This window comes from Athene cunicularia, assembly GCF_003259725.1.
Source record: "Athene cunicularia isolate RWA chromosome 5 unlocalized genomic scaffold, athCun1 chr5_part1, whole genome shotgun sequence".
Classification (NCBI taxonomy): Eukaryota; Metazoa; Chordata; class Aves; order Strigiformes; family Strigidae; genus Athene; species Athene cunicularia.
In genome coordinates, this window is record NW_020799101.1 from 43,996,339 (window position 1) to 44,017,999 (window position 21,661).

General features: G+C 47.3%; 2 protein-coding genes across 2 annotated transcripts in view; both read right to left on the reverse strand.

The window, feature by feature from the left end:
- Positions 1-358: 358 nt before the first annotated feature.
- Positions 359-21,661, reverse strand: part of PRDM11 (PR/SET domain 11) — a 28,888-nt gene continuing 7,585 nt past the window's right edge. The window contains exons 5-7 of the mRNA XM_026849032.1: positions 10,113-10,300; positions 6,411-7,061; positions 359-5,574 (exon numbers count right to left, since the gene is read on the reverse strand). Coding sequence (XP_026704833.1) covers positions 3,410-5,574; positions 6,411-7,061; positions 10,113-10,300 — 3,004 coding nt within the window. The 3' untranslated portion in view covers positions 359-3,409. The remainder of the gene's footprint in view (positions 5,575-6,410; positions 7,062-10,112; positions 10,301-21,661) is intronic.
- On the reverse strand, positions 14,251-19,736 carry LOC113480317 (myb-related transcription factor, partner of profilin-like). The gene is made up of 2 exons (XM_026849033.1): positions 19,140-19,736; positions 14,251-17,434 (listed from the first exon to the last, which is right to left on the reverse strand). Exons 1-2 carry the CDS (start codon positions 19,564-19,566, stop codon positions 16,848-16,850), a joined length of 1,014 nt encoding a protein of 337 aa, XP_026704834.1. The 5' UTR covers positions 19,567-19,736; the 3' UTR covers positions 14,251-16,847.

Consider the following 21,661-nt stretch of genomic DNA (forward strand, 5'->3'; position numbering starts at 1 on the left):
GTGAAAGATGTCACTGATGAAAGAGAGATTTGTAAATGAACCAAAGGAAAGGAGTGACATATTAGAGGAATTGTTTCTGAACAAGCCTCTGGCAGCTCACACCTCGCCGACAAGGCAAGGCACTGTTTTCTCCCCAGTGGCAAAAATAAAGAGGCTCAGAGCAGGAGCTGTAAACAGACCTCTTGGGCGGCTCACCACAAGCCCTGGGAGAGTGCTCCTGTCTGCAAAGGTGTCGGGAGACTGTACACAAATGTACCTTCCCTCCACATAGGCCAGGCACTTTGACGGGCCTCTGTGACAGAGACACGTACCGAGGAGCTTTCACTGCTGCAAACAGAAAGGCAGGTGACTTATTTTTCCCCCACAAAGACCTATAGAGTTGAGCAATGGAAAATTAAAAAAAAAAAAAGGGGAGGAGCGAAACTGTCTTTACAGACTCTCCAACAGCCACAGCAGCTTGCATCAACTATGTAACTTTTGTGTCTGCTGCCATGTGCACACTCGGCAAGGAAGACTCTACCCCACCTGCCCATTCCCCTCCGGTGCATCAATTCACTTCTTGTCTCCAACATCTACATTCACCTTGCCCTTCTCCAGGCCAGAGACTAACGGAGCAGCAATTAATCTCTCTTTTCTCTTCTTTTTACAACTCCTGGGATTTTACCTAAGGAGGGAGCCTGCCAGGGAGCAGCTCTGTGAGCTCTGTGGCAGCACCCCGAGCAGAGCTGACTCGCTGGGCCTGGAGGGCTACAAGCCCCTCGTGGGAGAGATCCCTGTTTTACAGTCTGGCAAATAACCGCCCAAGCTGGCAGACAGTTCCCAGTTTAATTTTCACTCATCTAGATGAATGGGTCAATTTGATCACATCACTTATTGGGAAAGACAGGAAAAAATGCTAACAAAGCCATTTTTTTGCTTGCTAGGTGTTGTGTACTGATGCTCCTGCACTGCGGCGGCGCGATGCCCTGACCTAGCTCACAACACTCCCGTGAGGACTGCCGGGAAAAGCTGATCTCCTCACCCCGGTGCAGGTGCCTGCTCCTGCCCGAGCCAGCCCACAGGCCGCACAAGCCACCTGAGTTAAGGCAGAGGGGACATGGAGTAAGTGCTATGGAGGGTACGCCGCCTGCCCAGCCCTCGCCACTACATTCGCAGGGTCCACTCTGCTCCCCTCGGGCCACCTGGCCGAAGAGCCCTGTTCTACGGCAAAAGGGGCAGAGTCAGGACGCAAGGACTGGGCACCGCGAGTGCTTCGGGCTGGCTCAGTCCGTTCTCAGTCCCGTAGGGACAGCGGGGAAACACTTCTGAAACTCTGACCGACGCATGCCTAGCTGTTCCCACGGGGTCCGAAAGGTGAGGCAGCAGGGAGCGGCTTGGCTGCACACCTCTGCCCGGCACTGGCCGTGTAGCTCTGCTGAGGGCAAAGGGGTTAGCAGGAGGTGAGCGAGACCTGGGTAGAAGTGCGTGTTTTCCTAGGGAAGACAGTGCGTGAACCCTGGCAGTGAAAGTGACTCCGAGAGAGATCGGTTCCAAACATGCTACATCTCCATTGAAAACGAACAAAAAAGTTTAAAAAATAAAATAATATTATATATATATATATATATTTATATAAATGAAAAGCTATCAACTAGCAGCAACGGTTCTAGAGATATCTTAGCACCAAGACCAAGGGCAGGGGGGTAACAGGAGAAAGGAAAGGTTCAGTGTTGCTGATACCACCATCATGTTTCCAAACAACACAGCTTGGCACAAAGCTCGTCCCTCTGGGAAGTGAGAACATGTCAGCTCGGACACCTTCTGGACAACAGGTTCTCACCCCCACGATGGTCTGGTCAGGTTGGTGCTGTCCATGCCACATCAGCGGGGCAAGGCACTAGCATCTGTGGAGTTTTTGCACCTTTTACATTTGTGTGGTTTTTTGTTTGCTTTTTTTTTTGCTTTTTTTTTTTTTTTTTTTTTCTTTTCTAACCTGAAGTGATATTGTGTGAATGCCTGGAGCTCGTTTACTTTAAAAGAATAAAACAAAGAAGAACCCCAAGCCCACAGAACAATCTCTTTGTGATGGAAGGTGCAAGTCCCCCAATCACATTTCAGCTGGACTCCGCATCCCTTCAAGAAAGGAAGAAATATTTTGCAGGAAGAAGCAGAGAATCCCTTCTTCCTGCTGTCATCAGTCTGCTGTGCTGTGGAACATGTTACCTTGGTCACAAGAGAATACGTGAACCTTTGTACAACATCATCACATGAATATAATCCAAGATAATCTTGCATTGATAGCTCCTGCCACCAAACTGCAGCAGGTTTTTCTTTCAGTCATTCCAAACAAAACAAAACAAAACAAAACAAAAAACCCACAACAATCTAGGATTATAAAGACATAGTATAAATAATGTAAATTAGAATATAACTTTTTAAGCCTTTGAATCTCCGCCCAGAGATGGCTCTTGACTCATTGGCTGTCTAGCTTCCACAGCAGCCCTGGTTTTGAATGAATAGTTGTATATATATATATTTTTATCTCCTACAATATAAAAATATAAATGCAAAAATTTCCCCCTGCCTTCTCTATTTTGCTATTTTATAGTCTGCACATGACATCATGTTATAATATATGTATGATAGACTGGTACTACGTTTATCATAAAAGGAGCTGAAAGCCAAGTATTACTCTACAGCCCAAAAGTAGGGAGAGCTGAGAAAGGGGCATCACAGTTTAGTGGAGGCATTTGTTTCTAAAACAGAAGAAAAACCTAAACCCATGTCCCCAGCCTTTCTCTCCTGCCAGTAATCTCTGCGAGTGAAGAAAGCTCCCACTCAAGTGAAGAGAACTGGGTGGAGCTGGAGAGCTGGGGGCAACATAAACGCACGGGATGCTCTATCGGAAATCAGAAATCTGACGGTCGTCAACAAAAGGCTCAAATGGCTCAATAACTGGACTGAACAACAGAAAGAGAGGCAGAGATTAAAACCAAGGGGAAAAAAACAAACAAACAAACAAACAAACCCAAACCAAAACAACACAAAAACCAACCCAACAAACTGACAACACACATACAAAGGAAACTGCCGGGAGAATGAGGCTGACAAAGACCCGTTGTCTAGCTTATAGATCATTAGGTTTGAACATGTAGAGTATGGCCCCAGCACATGCTTCTAAAGAATGAAATGTTGCCACCTACACTGCAGCTGCCATGGTTGGAGACACCAGTAAATGTCTAAACATTGTCTCAATCTTTAAAATTCTGCTTAGCTTCTATCAGACGCACATCGTCTTAACTTTTAAATTTTCAGTGTGGGTTTTTCCTTAATATATATAATATATATATATATTTTATATAATATATCAAAGTTTAGAGTATAGATTACAAAAATTATTCAACAGCTTTCTGATCTGAGGCATTCCTTCCTAAATATCGGGGTAAAACTCAGAGCCATGGTCCATGCTCTGCAACATCGGCTTCTGATCAAGAGACGACATCCTGCTCAGCATTTCGGCTGACAGCGCGTAACTATTGCCCGACTTCTCCTCGAACCAACTATCTAGTGCCCTTTTGCAATCGAAGTTGGCAATGGGCGGCCCGTTAACAGCAATCGTCAAAAGATCACTGAGCTGCTCCAGTGTGAGCCGAGAGCGGTTGTTTTTGCGCACTCTCTGCAGGGCGTTGCGCCCCTTCTCACAGCAGGCCGATGAGGTGGGAAGGACTTTGAGGATCTGAACTATTTTATTTAAGAGGGGGAATCTCTGTTTGTATTTACAAATGTGACTGAGCAAGTCTTTAAAACCATTTTTGGTATAATAATCCACCTTAAGTTCTCGCCACTCCATCAGCAGACTCCCTCGGGTGTCCATGCCCTCTCTGCAAACCTCTCTGGAAAATGATGGGACCGTCTCCAGGTGTTCAAATATTTGTACCATATCCTCTTTCCCATAGCTCATGAGCTCATCAGTGCTTCTGGGCCAAGCTGCAAGGTCAAATACCTGACAGGCCTTCACAAATGTCCGGCTACGGGAATCAAACCTTTGGGCTAGGATCACCTGGGTCTTCTGGCAGATCTTTTCTCTGATCGACTGGAATTTGGCTTCAGCCACCCGAAGGTTTTTCACAGCAATGCCATTAAAGCTTTCACGGAAGTTTTCCTCAAACTCCTGCAAGTATTCCCCGGGTGAATCTGCTAGCCGGCTGATCTCCTGGATGGCCTCCTCTATTTTATCGTCCACCTGCGACACAAGAAGGTACTCCCCTTGGAAGACGTAGGCGAGGCGTGAAAGCACAGCAATCACATCCAGCAGGAAGTAGATGAGTTTAATAGACTGGTAGTCCATCAGGAACTGCAGGAGGGCCAAGGCAATGGCAGAAGCATCCGCCCTTTGGGTCTGGCCGCTGACATCTTTGAGATGGGCTACAACCTCAAGGTAATCCTTGATTAGAGCATTGAGCACATTCTGCTCCCCAATGATCCACTTCACTGCTCGAATGTCCCCCAAGAACTCCGTCTCCTCACACAGCGTGGCAGCAGTGACCCTCAACTCGCACATGAGTCGGGGAGAGTAACGATAGAAACTGAGCAGTTGCTTCAAATTGTTTTCTAGCTCCTCCAAGCACGGAAGCTCCTTCCCACTGATTGCATCCAAAATTTCCAAGTGAGGCCTGTGCACCATAAAGGGCAGGCAAAGAAGCCAGGGCAAGGTCTTTCTGATTGTCATGAACAAGTTGGCTCTCAGGCTGGCGGTAATGTTAGCACCATCAACTCCTAAGCCAATAGTTGGCTTCTCATCCTGCAATCGTATTCCCAGGCTGGAAAAAGCCCTGTCTAATGCTTGGAGGTAACTGTCTGTTGTAGAAAAGCCCAGTTCCTGAAGAGACAGGAATTCGGTTGCCGGAGGCCCATCGCTGCTCGTGTACTGCACATAAACCGCAACCGTGTCTGCCAGCAAGTCGTCGCTCTGCCCGTCCAGAATGATGCTGAGGAAGGGAGACTGTCGGATGCGTTCAACCAGGTCCTCTCGAAGAGCCCGGGCGATATGGTGGATTAAGATTTGGCAGTCTCCCTCGTTCATGTACTGATCCACCACCTTGAGTTCACACTTTCTCAGTAGTTCTGCCAGAGGCCGAAAGTCGTAGTAGGGCCTGCCCTCCAGGGCCAAGTGGTAGGCTGTATTGAAGAGCAGGGTCATATTTCGGCACATCTCTTCTGTCTTCTCTGGGTGCATCCTAAGCTTGTAAAGCTGCAGGCACTTCTTGTGGAGGTTGCTCTGGCTGTGAAGCTTTATCGTGTGTATTTTGAACTGCTTTGAGCCAATGATGAAGGCTGAAGTCCGAGAGGATTGCACTGTGTACTGCCTACAGACATGGCACCACATTTCATTCAGTGTTGGGGAGTACCGCAGAAACCAAAACTTTTTAAGCCACTCTTGCTTGAACCGCCGTATCCTCCGGCCCGTCGCAGAAGACATCTTGGAAGGCTCATCTGTAGCAGCAATCATGTCATTGGAAACTGATTCATCGGCAGAATCCACCTCTTGGTCATCATCCTCCATCATGGTGGGAACAGAGATGATGCTTTCTGAAGCTGTAAGAAAAAAAAGGAAAAAAATATAGTATTTGCAAAGTTGCTGACCTAGAGAAGAATCCTACTGGTGACAGTGGAGCACTGCCTGACGAGCTGGCCACAACCTGCCCTCTCCTGACCACAGCGCACTATGGGTAGAATACGAATCATGGCTTTGAAGGGAAAATAAATCAACATATGAACATATGAACATTGCATATGAACACTGTCTCCAACTTGCCACAACGGGGAGCAAGAAAGGACGCTACATCCCGGGCACCTGCACAATACATGGTGTGACCCAAATATTCCCTACGATAAGGCTCCTCGACAGCATGTTCCTGGAGGAAATGAAATGTATTTTCAGAAAGGGACACAGGGTTGTGTTAAGGCAGTGGAGGAAACAGAGAGGGCTTTCCAACAAGGGACACAGTGGGACATCATTTCACACATAAAGAGCACACATTTCAGTGTTACCACAGTCATTCAGACTTTCTTGGTAGCACATGAGGCACTGCGGAGGGGCTTCCGCTGAAAGAGAATGCATCAAAAATACAGCAAACAAACTGTCTGCAATGGAATGTCTTTTTTATTGGCAGTGCATTATCAATTACAACAGCAACAAATAGAGCAAGTTGTCATACAGAGTCTTTCCCAGACAGTGTTTTCCACTGTGCCCACAGCTGTGTCAGCTCCTGGCCCACCCAGTCACAAAACCTGACAAAGAACCTTCCATGGAGCCACATGTTCACCTGAATACTCAGAACAAAACGCCTTAGATGGGTACACAGCACACAGGCATCTCACTACTCTCCTTAGGCAGAGTTTGGAGAACGCTGTTACTCGGCAAGGCTTACCTGTGGGGTCTGAGAACTCTTGGAGCTCGGGTACCTGGGGCGGTAGCACAGGTGGCTCGGGTAACTTCCCAGATCTCAGCATGTCTAACTCGGCCTGCAGCTCCCGGATCTTCTTCTTCAGCCGGATGCAGTTGGGGCAGAAGGAGGTGGTGGGGATTTCGTGGGAGTTGCCTTGTGCAGAGGCCAGTGATAGCTCGGGCGGGCTGTCTGCTTTGAGTGACAGGGGCTCTTCTTCCTCATCTTCAAGGATGCCAATCTCTTTGGCTGAGCTGAAAGAGGAACTGTGGGGGACTTTCCATTCCCCCTCGCTCCGGTTTCTGCTGAGATTCAGAGAGCTGTGCTGCATGGCACCGCCACACCTCTCAAAGATGTCTTCAGCCTGGTATTTAGAAGCTTTTCTGATGGAAAACGGCGTACTCGTTGCTAACTGGTTCTCTTCAAATTTGGCAGACTCCAAGGAAGCCTCCAGGACATCTTTGAAGATGAGGTCAATCTTTTTTTTCTTTGTTTGGGGGTGAGATTCCCCCTCGTCATAACTGCGCTTGTAGGGGCTCTTTCCTTGCTTTAAGGTGGCGAGCTGGAGCGGTCCCCTCATGTCCTCTTGATTTTCCACATTCTTTTCTGACTTTTCCCTCTGCAACTTTTTGTCTCCTGGAAAGGAAATGAGGGATGGGGATTATCACCAGGAACCGAGCAACATCCCTCAATCTAAAACTCAAACGAAAAAAGAACAAAAAGGCAGGCTGAGTCCCTGCAGGTCTGCACGTTGCTTTACAAACCAGGGAACTGACACAACTCAGTGGAAACCGAGGCTCGCGAGAGGAGGAGCCCTGCTAATGGGCACGTCTGCAAAAACAGAGACAGTCCTGGGTAGCCAGAGCAGAGTAGGACCCACACACTTTAAAGAGAAGAGAAACTACAGGCAGCTTGTTTAACCTAAAGGTATAACCAACCTGCGCTAGAAGGAGACTATGAGGTGAATGACTGATTGTGGTGGAACCTAACACCCAGAGCCCAAGTGCCGTTTCGGCTGGCTGGAAGACCTGTGCCTGTTTTGACTTGGTAAAAGGTATCAAGTGTACAGCAGTGCAGCGAGAGATTTGGACCGTTTCATGACAACCCCGGCGTCTGTGCACACCACCGCACAAAGTTTGCAAGCCCCTTTACTCTCGTTCAGTTTGGAGGCTGCTCCAGAAATGCAAAGGTAAAGGAGTAAAAATAACTTGCACACTTAAATCCCAAGGTACTCATTGTCAACTGAGCTACAACGGGTGAATGCCCTCCAAGGATGGGACATCTAGCTTGTCCCGGTGGAGTCTAAGAGCATGGCCAGCCAGTGAATAAAAATAAAAAAAATAATAAAAGCAACCTCATATAAATTATTAATTGCTTAAAATAAAGGGAATAGCCAGATTTCCTTACCTGGAAATTCAAAAGACGATAGGTTTGGCTCAATTTCCAGCATTCTTCTATCTTGTAAATAACTTCAAGCATTGATGGCTTCCCAAACAAGACGCTGCTTTATGCTGATTTTTGGTTTTGTTTGCTTTTAAAGTGTATTCATGCTTTCATAAGAGTTACAGAGCAAAAGCTACCATTCCCTCTCTAAGGAGAGCAATGCTAAGAATGCAGAAAAGATGCAAGACTCGAAACAGTTAGAGTAAGGCACAGTAAAAAGGGCTGGCCCAAATGGCAGGGATTTTGCATTGGGTTTGGACACTGGCTGGCAAACCCAACCACTTCTTGAGTGAATCCATAACAACAGATCTCATTTTCAACATACTGACGGGAAACTTTGCCTCTGCCCTAGTATTTCTCCTGTTATGGAGTACAATGACTACTGGCAGAGGTAGGAATTTAGAGAATGGATTCTTCTTTCTCGGTGATTTTTCCCCCAACCGACCAAGTGGTTCAGCCCTATGGAAAAGCTAGAAATCACAAGGTGATCCCTCATATTATTGGTCTCAACTCCACTGATGAGGCGGGTCAGAAACCACTGACAGAAACAAAACCTGGGAACCATGTTCTTTTTCTGTGAGTTAAAGCACTGTCACTTCATTCGATAGGCTCGCCTGCAGGGGATTTGAAATCTTTTAAATAGAAAGTGACTCAACAGATTTTGGTGCTGCTTCCTGACCACCTCCCAGTGTCCTCCCAGATAAGGCTGTGATGTCTCGCACAAGTCTAGCAACAGCCCAAGCGATGCTCCGTTCTAACCACGTCTCTGCGCTTCTTTTGTGAACACAGGCTGAGCCCAGCTTGCTGCAGGATGAGCTCACCGAGATGTCAGAGGGGTTCTAGGATGGTCTCTGCAGCCACATGGGATTCTACCTGAGTGTGTGGTAGGCTACGGCGCATCCTGAGGAGCCCAGAGGCAGATCTTCACTGCACTTGCAGCACAGAGCAGGCTGTGAGTTACCACTTCAGCTCACACAAACCATGACAAACCATGACTAAAGGCATGTCTGTACGGCAGGGCAATCACTCATAGCCTTGGTGCCCCTCCAGAGCCGCTGCTCCAAGGGCACAGTCTTTCTCTTGCAGTACTTTCATAAAGTACTAAGCCATCTGGACAACTAATGTGTGTGTGGGATGCAGCAAAATCACTGCAGCCTGTACCTAATCACTCAGTGATGTTCATTAATATAAAAAAGCATATTCATACCAATGTTCATTCAGAAGTGGGAATTGCCCAAGTACCACCATCAAGATGTAACACTGCAAGCGCATAATAACTCCAAGGTGATGGAGGATAACCAGCTTTTTCAGGACACCTTGCCCACCCCACGATTAAAGAGGAGACACCTTTTACCAAGTCAAGGCAGCAACAGCAGCTGTGTAATAATATACACGGGAACCTTAATTAGAAAGTTATATTTAGTGTGGCTGCCCTGCTGAGGTCCTGCCATTCTGTGGCTAGGCCTGGGAAGAAATGCCCTTAATTAACTTCAGGTCTCAGCATTGTATAGATGAACAGATGAATTAAGAATTTTGGCCTTCCTCTAAAGCTTCCTGCATTGCTGACATTACACTGACCTAAAGGACCGCTGGGTTTGTTCCAGCATGGCTACTCTTAAGATAACAATTTTTATCCAGGGAAGAATCAGTCTGAAAAGTACACAGCCTCCCGCACGTTGTACACACACTCTAAGGTTGTGAGACTAAGGAGTCTCTAGCTGATGTCGCGCTGATCCCCAATTTCTGAAGAAAGAGGAGATAAATTAAGCGAGGAAAATGGACAGACAAACACACCAAGGAAATCTCTCTTTCATATGAACACAAAACCGGCCAGAGGTCCCTCAAACAGGCTGCTCACAGGAGCCAGTGAAGGCAGCATGTTCAGAAGAAAAACCTAATCCCTGTCTGTGGGACCACCAGCTTGGCAATTTTCAGGCCGGAAAGTCTTGTGACAGAGGAGCTCCGTGATCCCTCAGGCCCTTGCAGCACACACACAACACAACACGACACATGACACGACACGACACAGCACACATCTTTCTTTTGTGATCTCCATGACAGTGGTTACATTACTCTCCTTGTACACCCACCATCCGTGCCATGCAGAGCTCTCACCCAGAGGTGCTCTGCTTCTAGAAATTCAGTTCTCCTCACACAGCTTGTGCATCACCTACTTCACCCACCGCACTCGAGTGTGGCACCCCAAGGGGATCGGGGAAAAGGGTGGAAAGAGAGGGGACTCACCGCTTGTGAAATTTCTGTTGATGGTCTCCTGGGACATACTATGCAACCGTTTCATGTAATCCTCGCTATACCAGACCCGCAGCTTCTCCCCAGGGTGGATGTCACGGCAGGCACGGAAGTATATCCTCTCGCTGTGCTGGAAGGCCATCAGGTTCTGCTCCCTCTCCTCCCGGGAGATGATCACATACCTGAGGGTGAGGTGACAAGGCAGGCGTGAGGCACAAACTTCTCTCCTGTGCCCCCCCTTGCACCAGAATGACAACCATGATGAAGCCAGAATGACCTTCAGAGAGAGCCATCAACACAGCCAGACTGGAAAGCATGGAGTTATAAGTAATGGTGTGCAAATTGCCAGAGATACAGGACAACGAGAATGGATACCCAGGGAACACTAAACCAGTAGGGCCATTTCTGCTGCGGAAAGGATGACAACAACAACGTACATCCACCCTGAAGGAGTATCTCTGCCAGTAAGTGTGACACAGACTCTCACAGGCAGAAATATTTTCACCTAGTAATGGAAACAAGGACTTCTGGACTCCCTACCGTCACTTCACATCCCAGGGCATCCTCCCTTGTTCTCAGGAACATCTGGAATATGGTAGGGTCCCTCTGCCCCAAAACACTGTCTTCCTTATTTAGTAGATGTCAGATTTCCTTGCTTTTCTCCTTTCGGACAAGCAGAATTGAGATACTCAGGACAGAAACACAGACATCTGATGTGCACTGGTTGTCCAAAAGGAAATCAAGTGTAAATTTCACTGGTTGTCCAAAAGGAAACCAAGGAGATGCCAGTACTGTGAGGTTTTGCACTTGGTCATTCAGTGGGGTGTGACATAAAAATACAAACAGCCCTGCAAGTCTCAGGAAAGCCCAGCACCACACTGCAGGGATCTCCTGGCAGTGCTGACAGAAAAAAATCGCTTTCTGGGCATGGTATTTATTTTCCTGATTTTAAACAGCTATATTTCAGCTCAGCAGAAAAGTATTAATTGCCACTCTAAGCAAGTGTCTCTCTGCAACTTGGTAAGACAGAAATTTACAGCTAGGATCATATTATTTGTTCTCACACTCCTCGTGTTCTTGCTAGAGGACATGAAAAAGGCCTGGTAATACCAGTTCCAGCTGCCCCCAGCATGAGCTCGTAACACCCATCCAGGGCCAGGAGGAGGCCTTGTCACACAGACCCAAAAGCACATCTGAATGCTTCACAGCTAAAAGCTTTTTTTTCTCTTATGCCATTTGCCTCTATTATTCAGTACTCCCTGCTGCAGTAATATTAACGAAGGCAAGCGGCAAATGGCTCTTCTGACATCTGCTCCTACTAGTCCTTGCCCCAAAACTCCCTTATAGCTCACAGGTGTTTCTTCAGCTTAAGAAATCTGTCATTTTTTCCTTGAATGCTCTCCCCTTCTCCAGCCACATGCATGCACAAGTAAAGACATAAGCCCACCTGCACGTCATCACACCAACCCATATACATAAGGTGAGAAACTTGGTGAAACTTCCTGCAAAACACAGAAAACAAGTCTGCAGTGTCTCAGACTGCCCGGGGCTCCAGCAATTCTGGTTTTAACGTTAAGCAACTGTGCATGTGCCTGCAATCAGCTGTATTTTTCCTAATATGTGCTACCCAAGATGCTCCGAAATCTTCAGTAATTATTTAAACAGCAGGCTCTGGCACTGCCAAAATTAGCCGAAGATTGGCTTTTGTTAACCCTTATTTTACTTTTCATCACAAAACAAATGAACTTTTAAACCACCGGTTTGTGTATTTGAGAAGGAGCCTGGACCAGCGCAGTGTGAAGGAGGTCCTGCAATGGCACACAGCCAGTGCTGCCACGCTGTCACTTCTGGGTTTTGTCAATCCACGAAAGATGCATCAGGCATTCAGCCAGCCAGGAGATACACAACCCTTGGGATATAGCCATGTGCCGTGGTCAGTCTGATGACCTGCAGCACGGGAGATCCTAGAGGATGCTCTCCCCAGTCCAAGCAGAACGCCAGGATGCTTCCTAGCACCAGCTAAGGAGAGGCTCTGCAGCTGCTCTGCATCCCCCTGCCCAAACATCAGCCAGAGCAATGACAAGATCAGGTTGCCCCGTGAAGGAGCCTGGTTACCTGCAAAGATTTATCACCCTGAAGTTGTTCACAGCTCCTTAATACAACATACAGGACCCACAGCCCCACAGTCAGGGGCACTGAGTCCACAGGGCAGTGGCAGGACAATCTCGTGCCTTCCCAGCAAACCGCATTTGACAGTGAGATTTAGAAAATTCTCTAAAACACAACTTTGCATTGGAATGGGAGAGCCTGGTTAACTATTCCCACCAGGGCTTACTTTTATTACAAAGTATTTTATTAAGCATGAGCACGCTTTTTCCATTTACTCTCCTCCTGCCTTTAAACCTCTCCAAGTTTCTGCCCAAGAGCATCCTTCAGCTCTGTTGCGCTGTTGTCCTGAGGCTCCAGCTGCTCCTGGAGCACAGGGGAGCTGGGAGGAGAGGGCAGAGGGGAGGGTGTGAGCTGCAGTCCTGCATCACGGCTGCACCCTGCAGCATACTGCCCAGCCACCCACTCCTACCCTACGCCCTGCAGCAGCCAGCACTGCCCATTTCACCAGGAGGTGAAGAAAGCCCTTAAGAGACAGTCATGGAATAATCCAGTCACAAACTCAGTTTCTTCACAGCTGCTGGCTGTTAGTAACTGGCTTAAACTCTGAGAGGAAGTTTTACATCTGTGATACTTCCCTGAGGTAACATAAATGGGGATGAGATCATCCACATCAATGAACCGCTTTCCAACCAGCCCCGGCTCTAAGGAAAGGGACCCCAGGGGCACAAATGGTATAGGTTAGGAAGGATTGCATAAAACCCAAATTCCACCTGTCTAAGACACCTCAGGCTGCTGCACACCACAGGTTAGAGGCAGGCAATTTTCTGAGGACAGAGGAAGTCACTCCGCACAACGGCAGCCTGCTTGGCGAGGCAGGGGCACACAAACTGTCTGCTGAGGAGTGACTGTACCAGTCTGCCTTCACTGACATATCTTCCCGTGGCTGAAGAGCTCACGTCCTGAAGCAACCCTCCCTGTGAAGGCTGGAAAGCAGCCAGTCTCCCTCCTGATGCCAAATGCTCAAGCTGAATTGAGGCAAGGTGGCTGCCTCGGTTTGGATGCTCAGGCCAGGCAGGGCTAGGCTGACACAAATACTGTGCGCAGATGGGCACGGCGCCACTTGCGCTGCAGGTTTCCCAACGGACAGTGATCCCCAGAGGAAGAGGAGGGTTGGGACCGCCGCTGGGGCAGCCCCAACCACCCAGAACTGTTCCTGTGGACACCAGCTGCAAGTGGGTCATTTCATGTCCTGCTCAGTCCCTGGCCCCAGGCTCAAGACCACCACAAATTCTGCCTGGGCTACTCAGGACCAGCCACTGCACCAATGGAGGCCATTTATGACCCACTTGCAGCTACTGGGGCTTGGATCAACCCCATGACTGTCAGAGGCACAGCTTCTTGCTCTACAGGGCCACCTTTCCCATAACTTTTCTAGCCAGCAGCAAAAAATATCCTCATCTCCCTTTTTTCTAAGCTACAACCTGCACAGGACTCCAAATTGCCAGGTTTTGGGATGGGCCAGTTAGCATGCCCAGAATATAGTGAAGGTATTTTTAGGCAGCTGGGATCATTCCATTCCTCTCCAGAAGGGGACCAGAGCACCCAGGAAAGACAGCGTGGAGGAAGGAGAGCCCTGCAACTGGAGGAAGGCTCAGGCCTCTGCCCACCCTGCCCCAACAGGATTTGCCCCATGCCTCCCACCCTGCCCGCTGACCCCTTCACTGCTCACCCTCTGGCTGGTCCTGTGGATGCTCCGCTGATGTCCTGCCAGGACAGAGCACCACAGGGAAAAGGCCACTGTTTTTTCTCAGATCAACACCGGGCACAGAGACAGAGAAGGACATGCCGTGCAAGAGCGCTGCCACCAGCCCAGGCAGACACCTTGGGGTGCTGCACCCACAAACCCTGCCTCAGCTCTCCAACGCCAAGCGCCTCAGGAGACCCAGCATCTGTGACAGGCTTGTTACCAGTTCAGGCAAAAATTATAGGAGAGAAACAAATGACTCAACGGCAGCTGTGTTAGAAGTGTTATATATTTATTGCATTCTTAACAAAAATACTTTTTTAAAGATAATTTTTTCAGCATGTACAAGACATGGAGATACTGGGGTTGAGCACAGCAGTTTGCTTTGACGCAGGCACTTACTTCAACAGCCAGTTAACATGATGGGTGCAGGAGGAAGTATCCTTTGCAAGCCAGTACAGAAAAGCCACTCCACCGAGGGGTCTACACAGAACAGGAGACATGTCCCCAGATGTGGGCCAATCTGTGATAGTCCACAGAGGAAACTGGAGGAGACATCAGTCAGTTTACAGCAGAAGATCCTTTCTCCTGACCAGAGCCCAGCCTCTGGGGTTTTTTATTGAAGGCTGTGCATCCTGCCCCAGGATTCTCTCTCTAAATGCATCTGTGTGGGCAAACTGATGTCAGCAACAATGCCAACTCCCTCCAGTACCCAGCACCTGCAGGAGTCTCCTCCTCTGCAGACCTGAGGGTTCCCATCAGGAATCCCCCTGGACAACACCAGAGGAGCTAATCCTATCAGTATATCCATGGGAAAACATCAACAGAGATCAAATATTATAAAAATATAAAATACCACTTCTAATGTATAGCAGCAGTACTAAGAAATTAACCCAGAAATCCTTTAGAACATATCACCATTTTTTCAGCTCTTTGCATTCATAAATTAGGTCTATTTCTACCAGATTTCCCAATCTTCCCTTCAACTGAAGTAAAATGACATCCTCAGAGGAAGGTGAACAAGTACTGCCCTGGTCTGGCACCAGGAATACCCTCTACATGAAACCAGCATGGGTCATACCTCAGAAAGAAGGTTTTTCTCCTTGCCAGACCTCTACTTCCTTGAGCAAGGGCCTTTTACCACACCACTAAAAATAAATAACTTGAATCATAATTACAGAACAATTAAAAAGAAAAAGCATGTCAGCAATGCCTGACACAGCAGGCATACAGTGAACTTTCCAGAAGAGAAGCTAGTGCACTATACTTTCAAAGGACAGGCCAGACAGATTAAAGAAGATCCTTCAACATCACATAAACCAAACCATCCTTCTGCTATACTGCATTGCCTACGTTCAATTCCCGCTGAAGTTTATACAACTTTTTGGCCAAGTCTGTAGGCCAGACGTGGCATAACGATGCACATTCACATTAACTTGAATAGTTTCCTGCAGCCCACCTCCACACCCAGTAGGACAGCCCTGGAGTGCAGCAGCGTGCTAGCTGTGTGTGCGTGACACCTTGGCCCTTTTCCCTGTTGAAGCATCTCGTGATAATGGTCCAGACTTTTCCAGAGGTGAGGACAGAATGGTAGGTGCAGATGTACAAATAAAGGAAAAGACAGACATGTTGTAAAAAAGCTGCCACATATGTCATCACCACCTGAGGTGACATTATTAAAGCCTAGTTTCGGAATCGGAGTTGTACATGGGAACCTCACGCAGCACTAAAGCGAATCAGATGTTATAACACAGTTCTTTCTTGCATCTGTATGGGGGAGGCAAACAGTACGAACACAACATGTCTAAGCTTTTAACCTGTATAGTTGTGAAATTAGATTGTAAACTCTTCACGATAGGAGAACACAGTACAGATCCCACCCTAAATAACACTAGGTGCAAAGTACCTGTACTGAAGTTGACAGAATTACAGTGATACAAAACCAAACTGTTCCTGAGGTCAGAATCAGGCCCTATAGCTTTCCTTGTTTCTGTGCAGTTTCTCATGTTTCGAAGTGGGTGAGGTGGTTCAAAACTGAAGATTATAACATGCAAAAAAAGTAATATGATACAATTCTCTTTAATTGTCATATTATGAAATAATTGTATTTTAACTGCAATTGTGAAGGGTAGGTAGGGGTTTCAGATTGGAGCAGACAAAGATTAAACTCTCTGATATAAATGCATGTGGTACTGCAGGATCCAGGCGTGTGCCATCACAGCCCTTCTCAGCAGTCTAAAACCCCACAGTGCTCAGACATGTCCTCCAAGCCTTCTTCCCTTCCCTGCACAAGCTCTGCTTTTACATCCCTCTCCCCAAACCTGTGCGTAAGTCACAGTAAGCCCTGGGTTGCCCATTATTGCTGAACGCAAGATAAAAATAATGAGCAGCAAGTCTTCAGAGCAGTAAGGATGCATCTCTGCACAGTGCATACAGTAATTTGCAGGAAGATGACGGGAAGGCAGTAGTAGGGTAAATTTGTGGGTTGATTGCAAAGGAAGCTCTGTAGTACACTGTCTCAGTAAATGCCATTTCACAGGCATGAGGAGAGAACAAGATAATGATTCCTATTGCATCTCTTAGCTTATACAGCATTCAAAGCATTGGGAAGCTAGTGAAAATTCCTAATCTCCATGAACAGAAAGATGTGCTACATCCCAAGCTCTGTAATATTTAAGGTTTCTCTTTGCCGTTGCAGAGGGCCAGCCCTACTATTCAACTGCCACAAGTCATACTGCTCTGCTAGCTAGCAGGGGGATTGGATGGGTTGGGGTGGCTGTTGACCTTCCCCATGGAGTACTGATACGCACGGAGAGGCCACGTGAGCATGCAGCAGCTCAGGAAGGAGCACCCTCCATAATGTTACAGGAAGCAGACTAAAAATGATGTTTTCTCTTTCGTGACCTGGTAGTCCGTGCAGGAGGAGCCTGTTTTGGGGGGTTTTGGTTAGACTCTGCACTGGGCTCGGGGGGCTGTTTTGAGCAAGCTGCTTGCTGAACAGACCCCCGCGTGACACTAGGATCTTGTATCCTATGGAAAGCCTGGACCCCATCACGGATCTCTGAGAGAGTGTGGCACATCTGGCCAACCTGGCTGGTGAGGTCAGCCATCCTCTGACCAATGACATGCATGCTGTCGACCATGTCTCTGTGAATAGCCACCAGCTCCTGGCAGAACTGCCTGAACAGGTCTGTTTGCTGCATGTGGGAATGGAGAAGCTGACGATCGAAGCTGGAGAGGGGCGGGCTCCGTGTGCAGGGGTGCGGGGGTCTGCAGGACGAGGTGGTGCGCGGGGGTGGACGGTGCAGTTCCTGCCTTTGGCTGGTAGCTTCCGAGTGCTCTGATGAGGAAGAAGTGTGGAGGAAGGAGGGCCCGGAGAGCTGGCTGACTCCTGCACCAGGCCTTTGCAGCGACGAGAAGAGGTGTTCCTGAGAAGTGCCTGGCGTCTCCTCATCTTCATCAGCTTAAACAGAAGAGGAAGTATGAATTATTAATGTGAAACTCCTCATGGCTCTGACTTCTGTTTCACACTATCTCAAAGCGCACAGGGAAAAAGGGTTTTCCCCTCCCCCCAGTCTGCCAGTTGAGACAAGCCTGTAGCTCCTGATGCATAACTCAACATGCACGTGCTGCAACGTTAGCATCTGGGTAACAAGCTTAGCCGTAAGAGGCCTGAAGAGCAGGTGAACCCAGTCAACCGAGGAGGAATCCAAGCTGCAATGGTATCCTGTACACAGCATCGTTCATTACTAGAATATAAATCCGTTTCAGACAGTAGCAATGACTCCCCTTCCCCAAAACCATAAGTAGCTAGAACACTCTAACATTTTGGAGGGACAAAGGCTCCTGGCCTTTGGTCCAGTGTCAGAACACCCTGACACATTTGGTTCCTCATGCCAAAACCCTTATATCCTCAGCACTGAGAAAAGCGTAGACATAGTATTTGCTGCTTGCAAAAGTCTGCACTGCAAAGCCACAATGTGGTTTGGCATCATAAGATAACCAGGCAGTCAGACATAGCAGCAACAGGTCCTATATTAATCAAGAAAGTGTACTCGATGCAAAACCACCAGACCCAAAGCAAAACACCATGGGAAAGTTCTCATTAGTTTAAGAAGGGACAATATTTCACTTGTTCCAACTGCCCACTACCTCCTTGCAGAAGCTCTATTCATTTTACCTCTGAAACAGCACAACTGGCTTCCAAGGCAGATGCAAAGAATGTTCAAGTCCCACTTTGTCAGTTCTTTAAGATTTTTGTCCTTGCTTTCCCACTAATGACATTACTTCAGGTATGAGATAAGACCTAATGCGGTAGGTCAGTGCCACCCATGAAGTGTTAGTTGGCTCAGTTCCCAAGAAGTTATCCACTCTTTCTCTCCTTCGTATCCCTAAAAGCTAACAGACCAAGGAGCTGCACTTCCACACAAGAAAATTGTATGTATGCAACTGGGGAAAGAACCTGCAAAAAGCAGCTTGTGGTTCAGCACTGGAAGGTGCCTGAGAATTGTGGTGTAAGAAGATTAGCTTAGAAAGAAGGGTCAGTAATTTCTTAAAAAAACAGTGAAGACGGGAGTCATTATCATCTACCTTTTTCACAGCACTTGTGCTGAGCCTTCAGGCCACTAGTGAGAAATCATTAGTGACCTGGCCTCAGAGTATGAACACCAGTGATCACTGAGCCCCCCAACAGCCCTCTTGGAAGACGGTTACCATGCAGTGTTCCATTAGTGACTGCCACATGACTCTCAGCTTGACCGCATTGTTGTTTTACTGGGGTGCATGCAAGATGAAGAACTCCTAATCCTTTACAAACACTTCTTCACAGACTGGAGGTAGTTGCACTTCAACTACAGATGTTCCCTCTCTTGTAGGATTAGTTCAGACTTATGACCCATTAAGAAAGTGGAATCTGAACGTCTACCCTTAGAAGACAGTATGGAAAAGGATTAGGTAAACAGATAAATAAGATGATCTTGGAAACAGCTTTCCCTCAGTCCATCTCATCACCCCATGATCACCAGAGCAGGCTGTCTTGAAACCAAACACAGCAGTAGGACCTGGCTTGACAGGCAACCCAGCACCTCACAAAACACACAACGCTCTTCTGGTGTCAAACTGAGATATGCAAGCATAAGACAAAGAGGTGTTAAGGCAAGGATACTTACTGCTTGTTGATGGGCTGTCAACCACGTCCAGATCCGCTCTCCGGAAGCCGTGCATCTGGTGTGACGAATGCAGTGTCGACTCGATGGCTCTCTCGTGGGCGGTCAGGACGATGGCCGAGGGCCGCCCCGCACTGCCAGGGCTGGAGAGGGACCTCTGCATCAATGCCAGTTTGTCCTTGGTCCTTCTCTTCATGTCGTCCCATCTGTGTTTAATGTCTTTTACAGACCTGGGGACCTGGCTGACTGATGTGATCTGCCTGGCTATGCCTTCCCAGATCTTGTCCCTGTCAGCATGGGACAGACGCATTGTCTCCCTCCCAAACAGCATGGCTTCATTTCGGGTCACCTCAGTGACCAAAATGTCCAGTTCTTCCTTGGAAAACTTGGGCTTCCTCTTTCGTTCAGCCATGTTCCTTGGGTTGAACATCCCACAAAGCACAATTGGGTAAAAGGAAATCAGCACAAAGCATCCCCTTGCATCCAACCACTTGGCCAGTGCAGCACTGGGGCAGAGGAGTTCGGTGGGATCCAGCTCCCCCCACCCACAACAACCTCTCAGTTTTCCTCAATCGCACCAGGAAAAGGCAGACGTTTTGTTTTTAAGAGGCAATTTTCAAGCTTAAGGAAAAAAACACCAAGCAACAGTAGTGTGAAGGAGCCTTCTCAACTTTACATTTAAAATGGAATTTTACACTTTGTCTGATGCCCTGACTTAGGTATAATTTCAGTACAACCTCACATCACTTGCCACAGTTTGTGCACAGAAAAAAGTGTGAGAACTCGCAATCACATTGGTGAACTAGCTCCTAAGGTGACATTGCTCAAAAATGGCTGCTTGAGGGAATTGAGAGGCCTGAAACATATCTTATTGTTCTGCCTGTCACAACACGCAACGGAAACTTTAACATCACCCTTTCTGTGAAAACTTACAGGATGTCATGCAGAGGCTACATCAAATTGGATTTTTTTCAGGGGAGGGAGATTTCGACTAGACTCACGGGCAATTTTTGCAACTCACTTTTCCTAAGGAAAAGTCTCTTCCTCAGCATCAGAGGTGCTGCATTTGTCAACTTCACAGCAAGCTCTTGATTCACCCAGAAATGGTTGCAATCTCCCATTGTTCTCAAAAGGAATGAGGCCACTCACTTGTTTTTCCTGGTGAGGCTTTGCTGTCACTGCCGCTGACAGGAGCCTGCACCCAGTTTCTGCTGCTTCAAATGAACAACTTGTAGCCTCAGCCCATTGAGAAGAGGAGGCAGCCATCTTGAGAACAAACATTTTTGTACAAAGGGGCTATGCATTAATTTTTCCAGCCACAGTCAAAAGAAACTTCAAAAATAAACAAAACATTAGTCCTAACTATGGCTTTTTACTGGGGGAGAAAAGGCGGCGGCGGCAGATCTATTCAATAGGGAAGGAGAAAACGGACTGTGTGAACAAGCAGTTTTGCACATAAACAAGGTGGGATGTTGGACAGGGTAATAATCCACAGCCTGGGCAATGAACACATGTGTATAAGCATGCAGGAACAGCGTGGAAAAGGTCACAGGCCACAGAGGAGCAGATCTGTTGGGAAAACTCAGTGTATGTCTTGATTTGATTTATAGCGGAGTGAAATAAAATGCCAAAATGGTTATTCTAGTGCTACACATTACAAAACATTGCTTTTACAAATCTTCCAACAATTAAAAGCAGGAATGTTGGGAACCTTTTTGAAAGAGGTCAACCATTTTGGTGCGAATGTCATTAGTTCTTAATATTTTAAAAGGAAGTTCTCAGATAGAAATCTACAACAGTATGGAGTTATGGTGGAGAACACAACACTCATCCCAGGTAGAAGACTTCAGGGTTAATATAAATTGCCCCTAAAAGCTGTCACTACAAGCCTAGAAAATTAATGTTTAAAAAGGATATTAAGATGTAACATACAAGAAATAAGACATCTTAATGGTTAAGGACATCTAACAACTGTAACTCTGAAGTGACACAATGGGTTAAAGTTTTCTTTCTGCTTATGGTCCCAAATTAAATGAAACCAAAGATGCTATCTACTAGTAATGGCATCTTTGGTTTCATTTAATTTGGGACGTATTATTAGTATTTTGCAATGTTAGGGAAATAAAGTCTGGCTGGGAGAGCTCAGACCCTCCTCATTCAAAAAATTACATTTAATCCTAAAGTCTTAGCTGAATGCCCTATCTCTTTGCAGGCAGACTTTAGCCACCTCAAAATACTTTCTGAAAAGCTGGTATAAGCAAAGGCCTCAGAATTTTTTCCCTTGCCCCACGTTTGTGATGGCCCTGCTGGCACCTCCTCGGAGATGGGTGCCTTTCAGTACTGCCGTGGCCCAGCAGAAGAGAGGTGGTTTGGGATGCACTTGTGTGAAAGGTGCTTTGTGAGTTGCAGACTAAGAAAAACCTACAGAAAATCAGAGTGGCCCTTGCCAGATGCTGTGCTAGTTTCTCCTTAGTGCTGTTACACTGCTCTTTAATGAAACTCACTGACACTGATGCCCTCCATCG

What these genes read in the sequence shown, in the direction of transcription:
- LOC113480317 (XM_026849033.1), bottom strand. Translation starts at nt 19,566, where the DNA reads ATGTTCAACCCAAGGAACATGGCTGAACGAAAGAGGAAGCCCAAGTTT. An exon ending in TGACAGCCCATCAACAAGCA is followed by an intron (nt 17,435 to 19,139) that starts GTAAGTATCCTT and finishes CTTCTGTTTAAG; the next exon opens with CTGATGAAGATGAGGAGACG.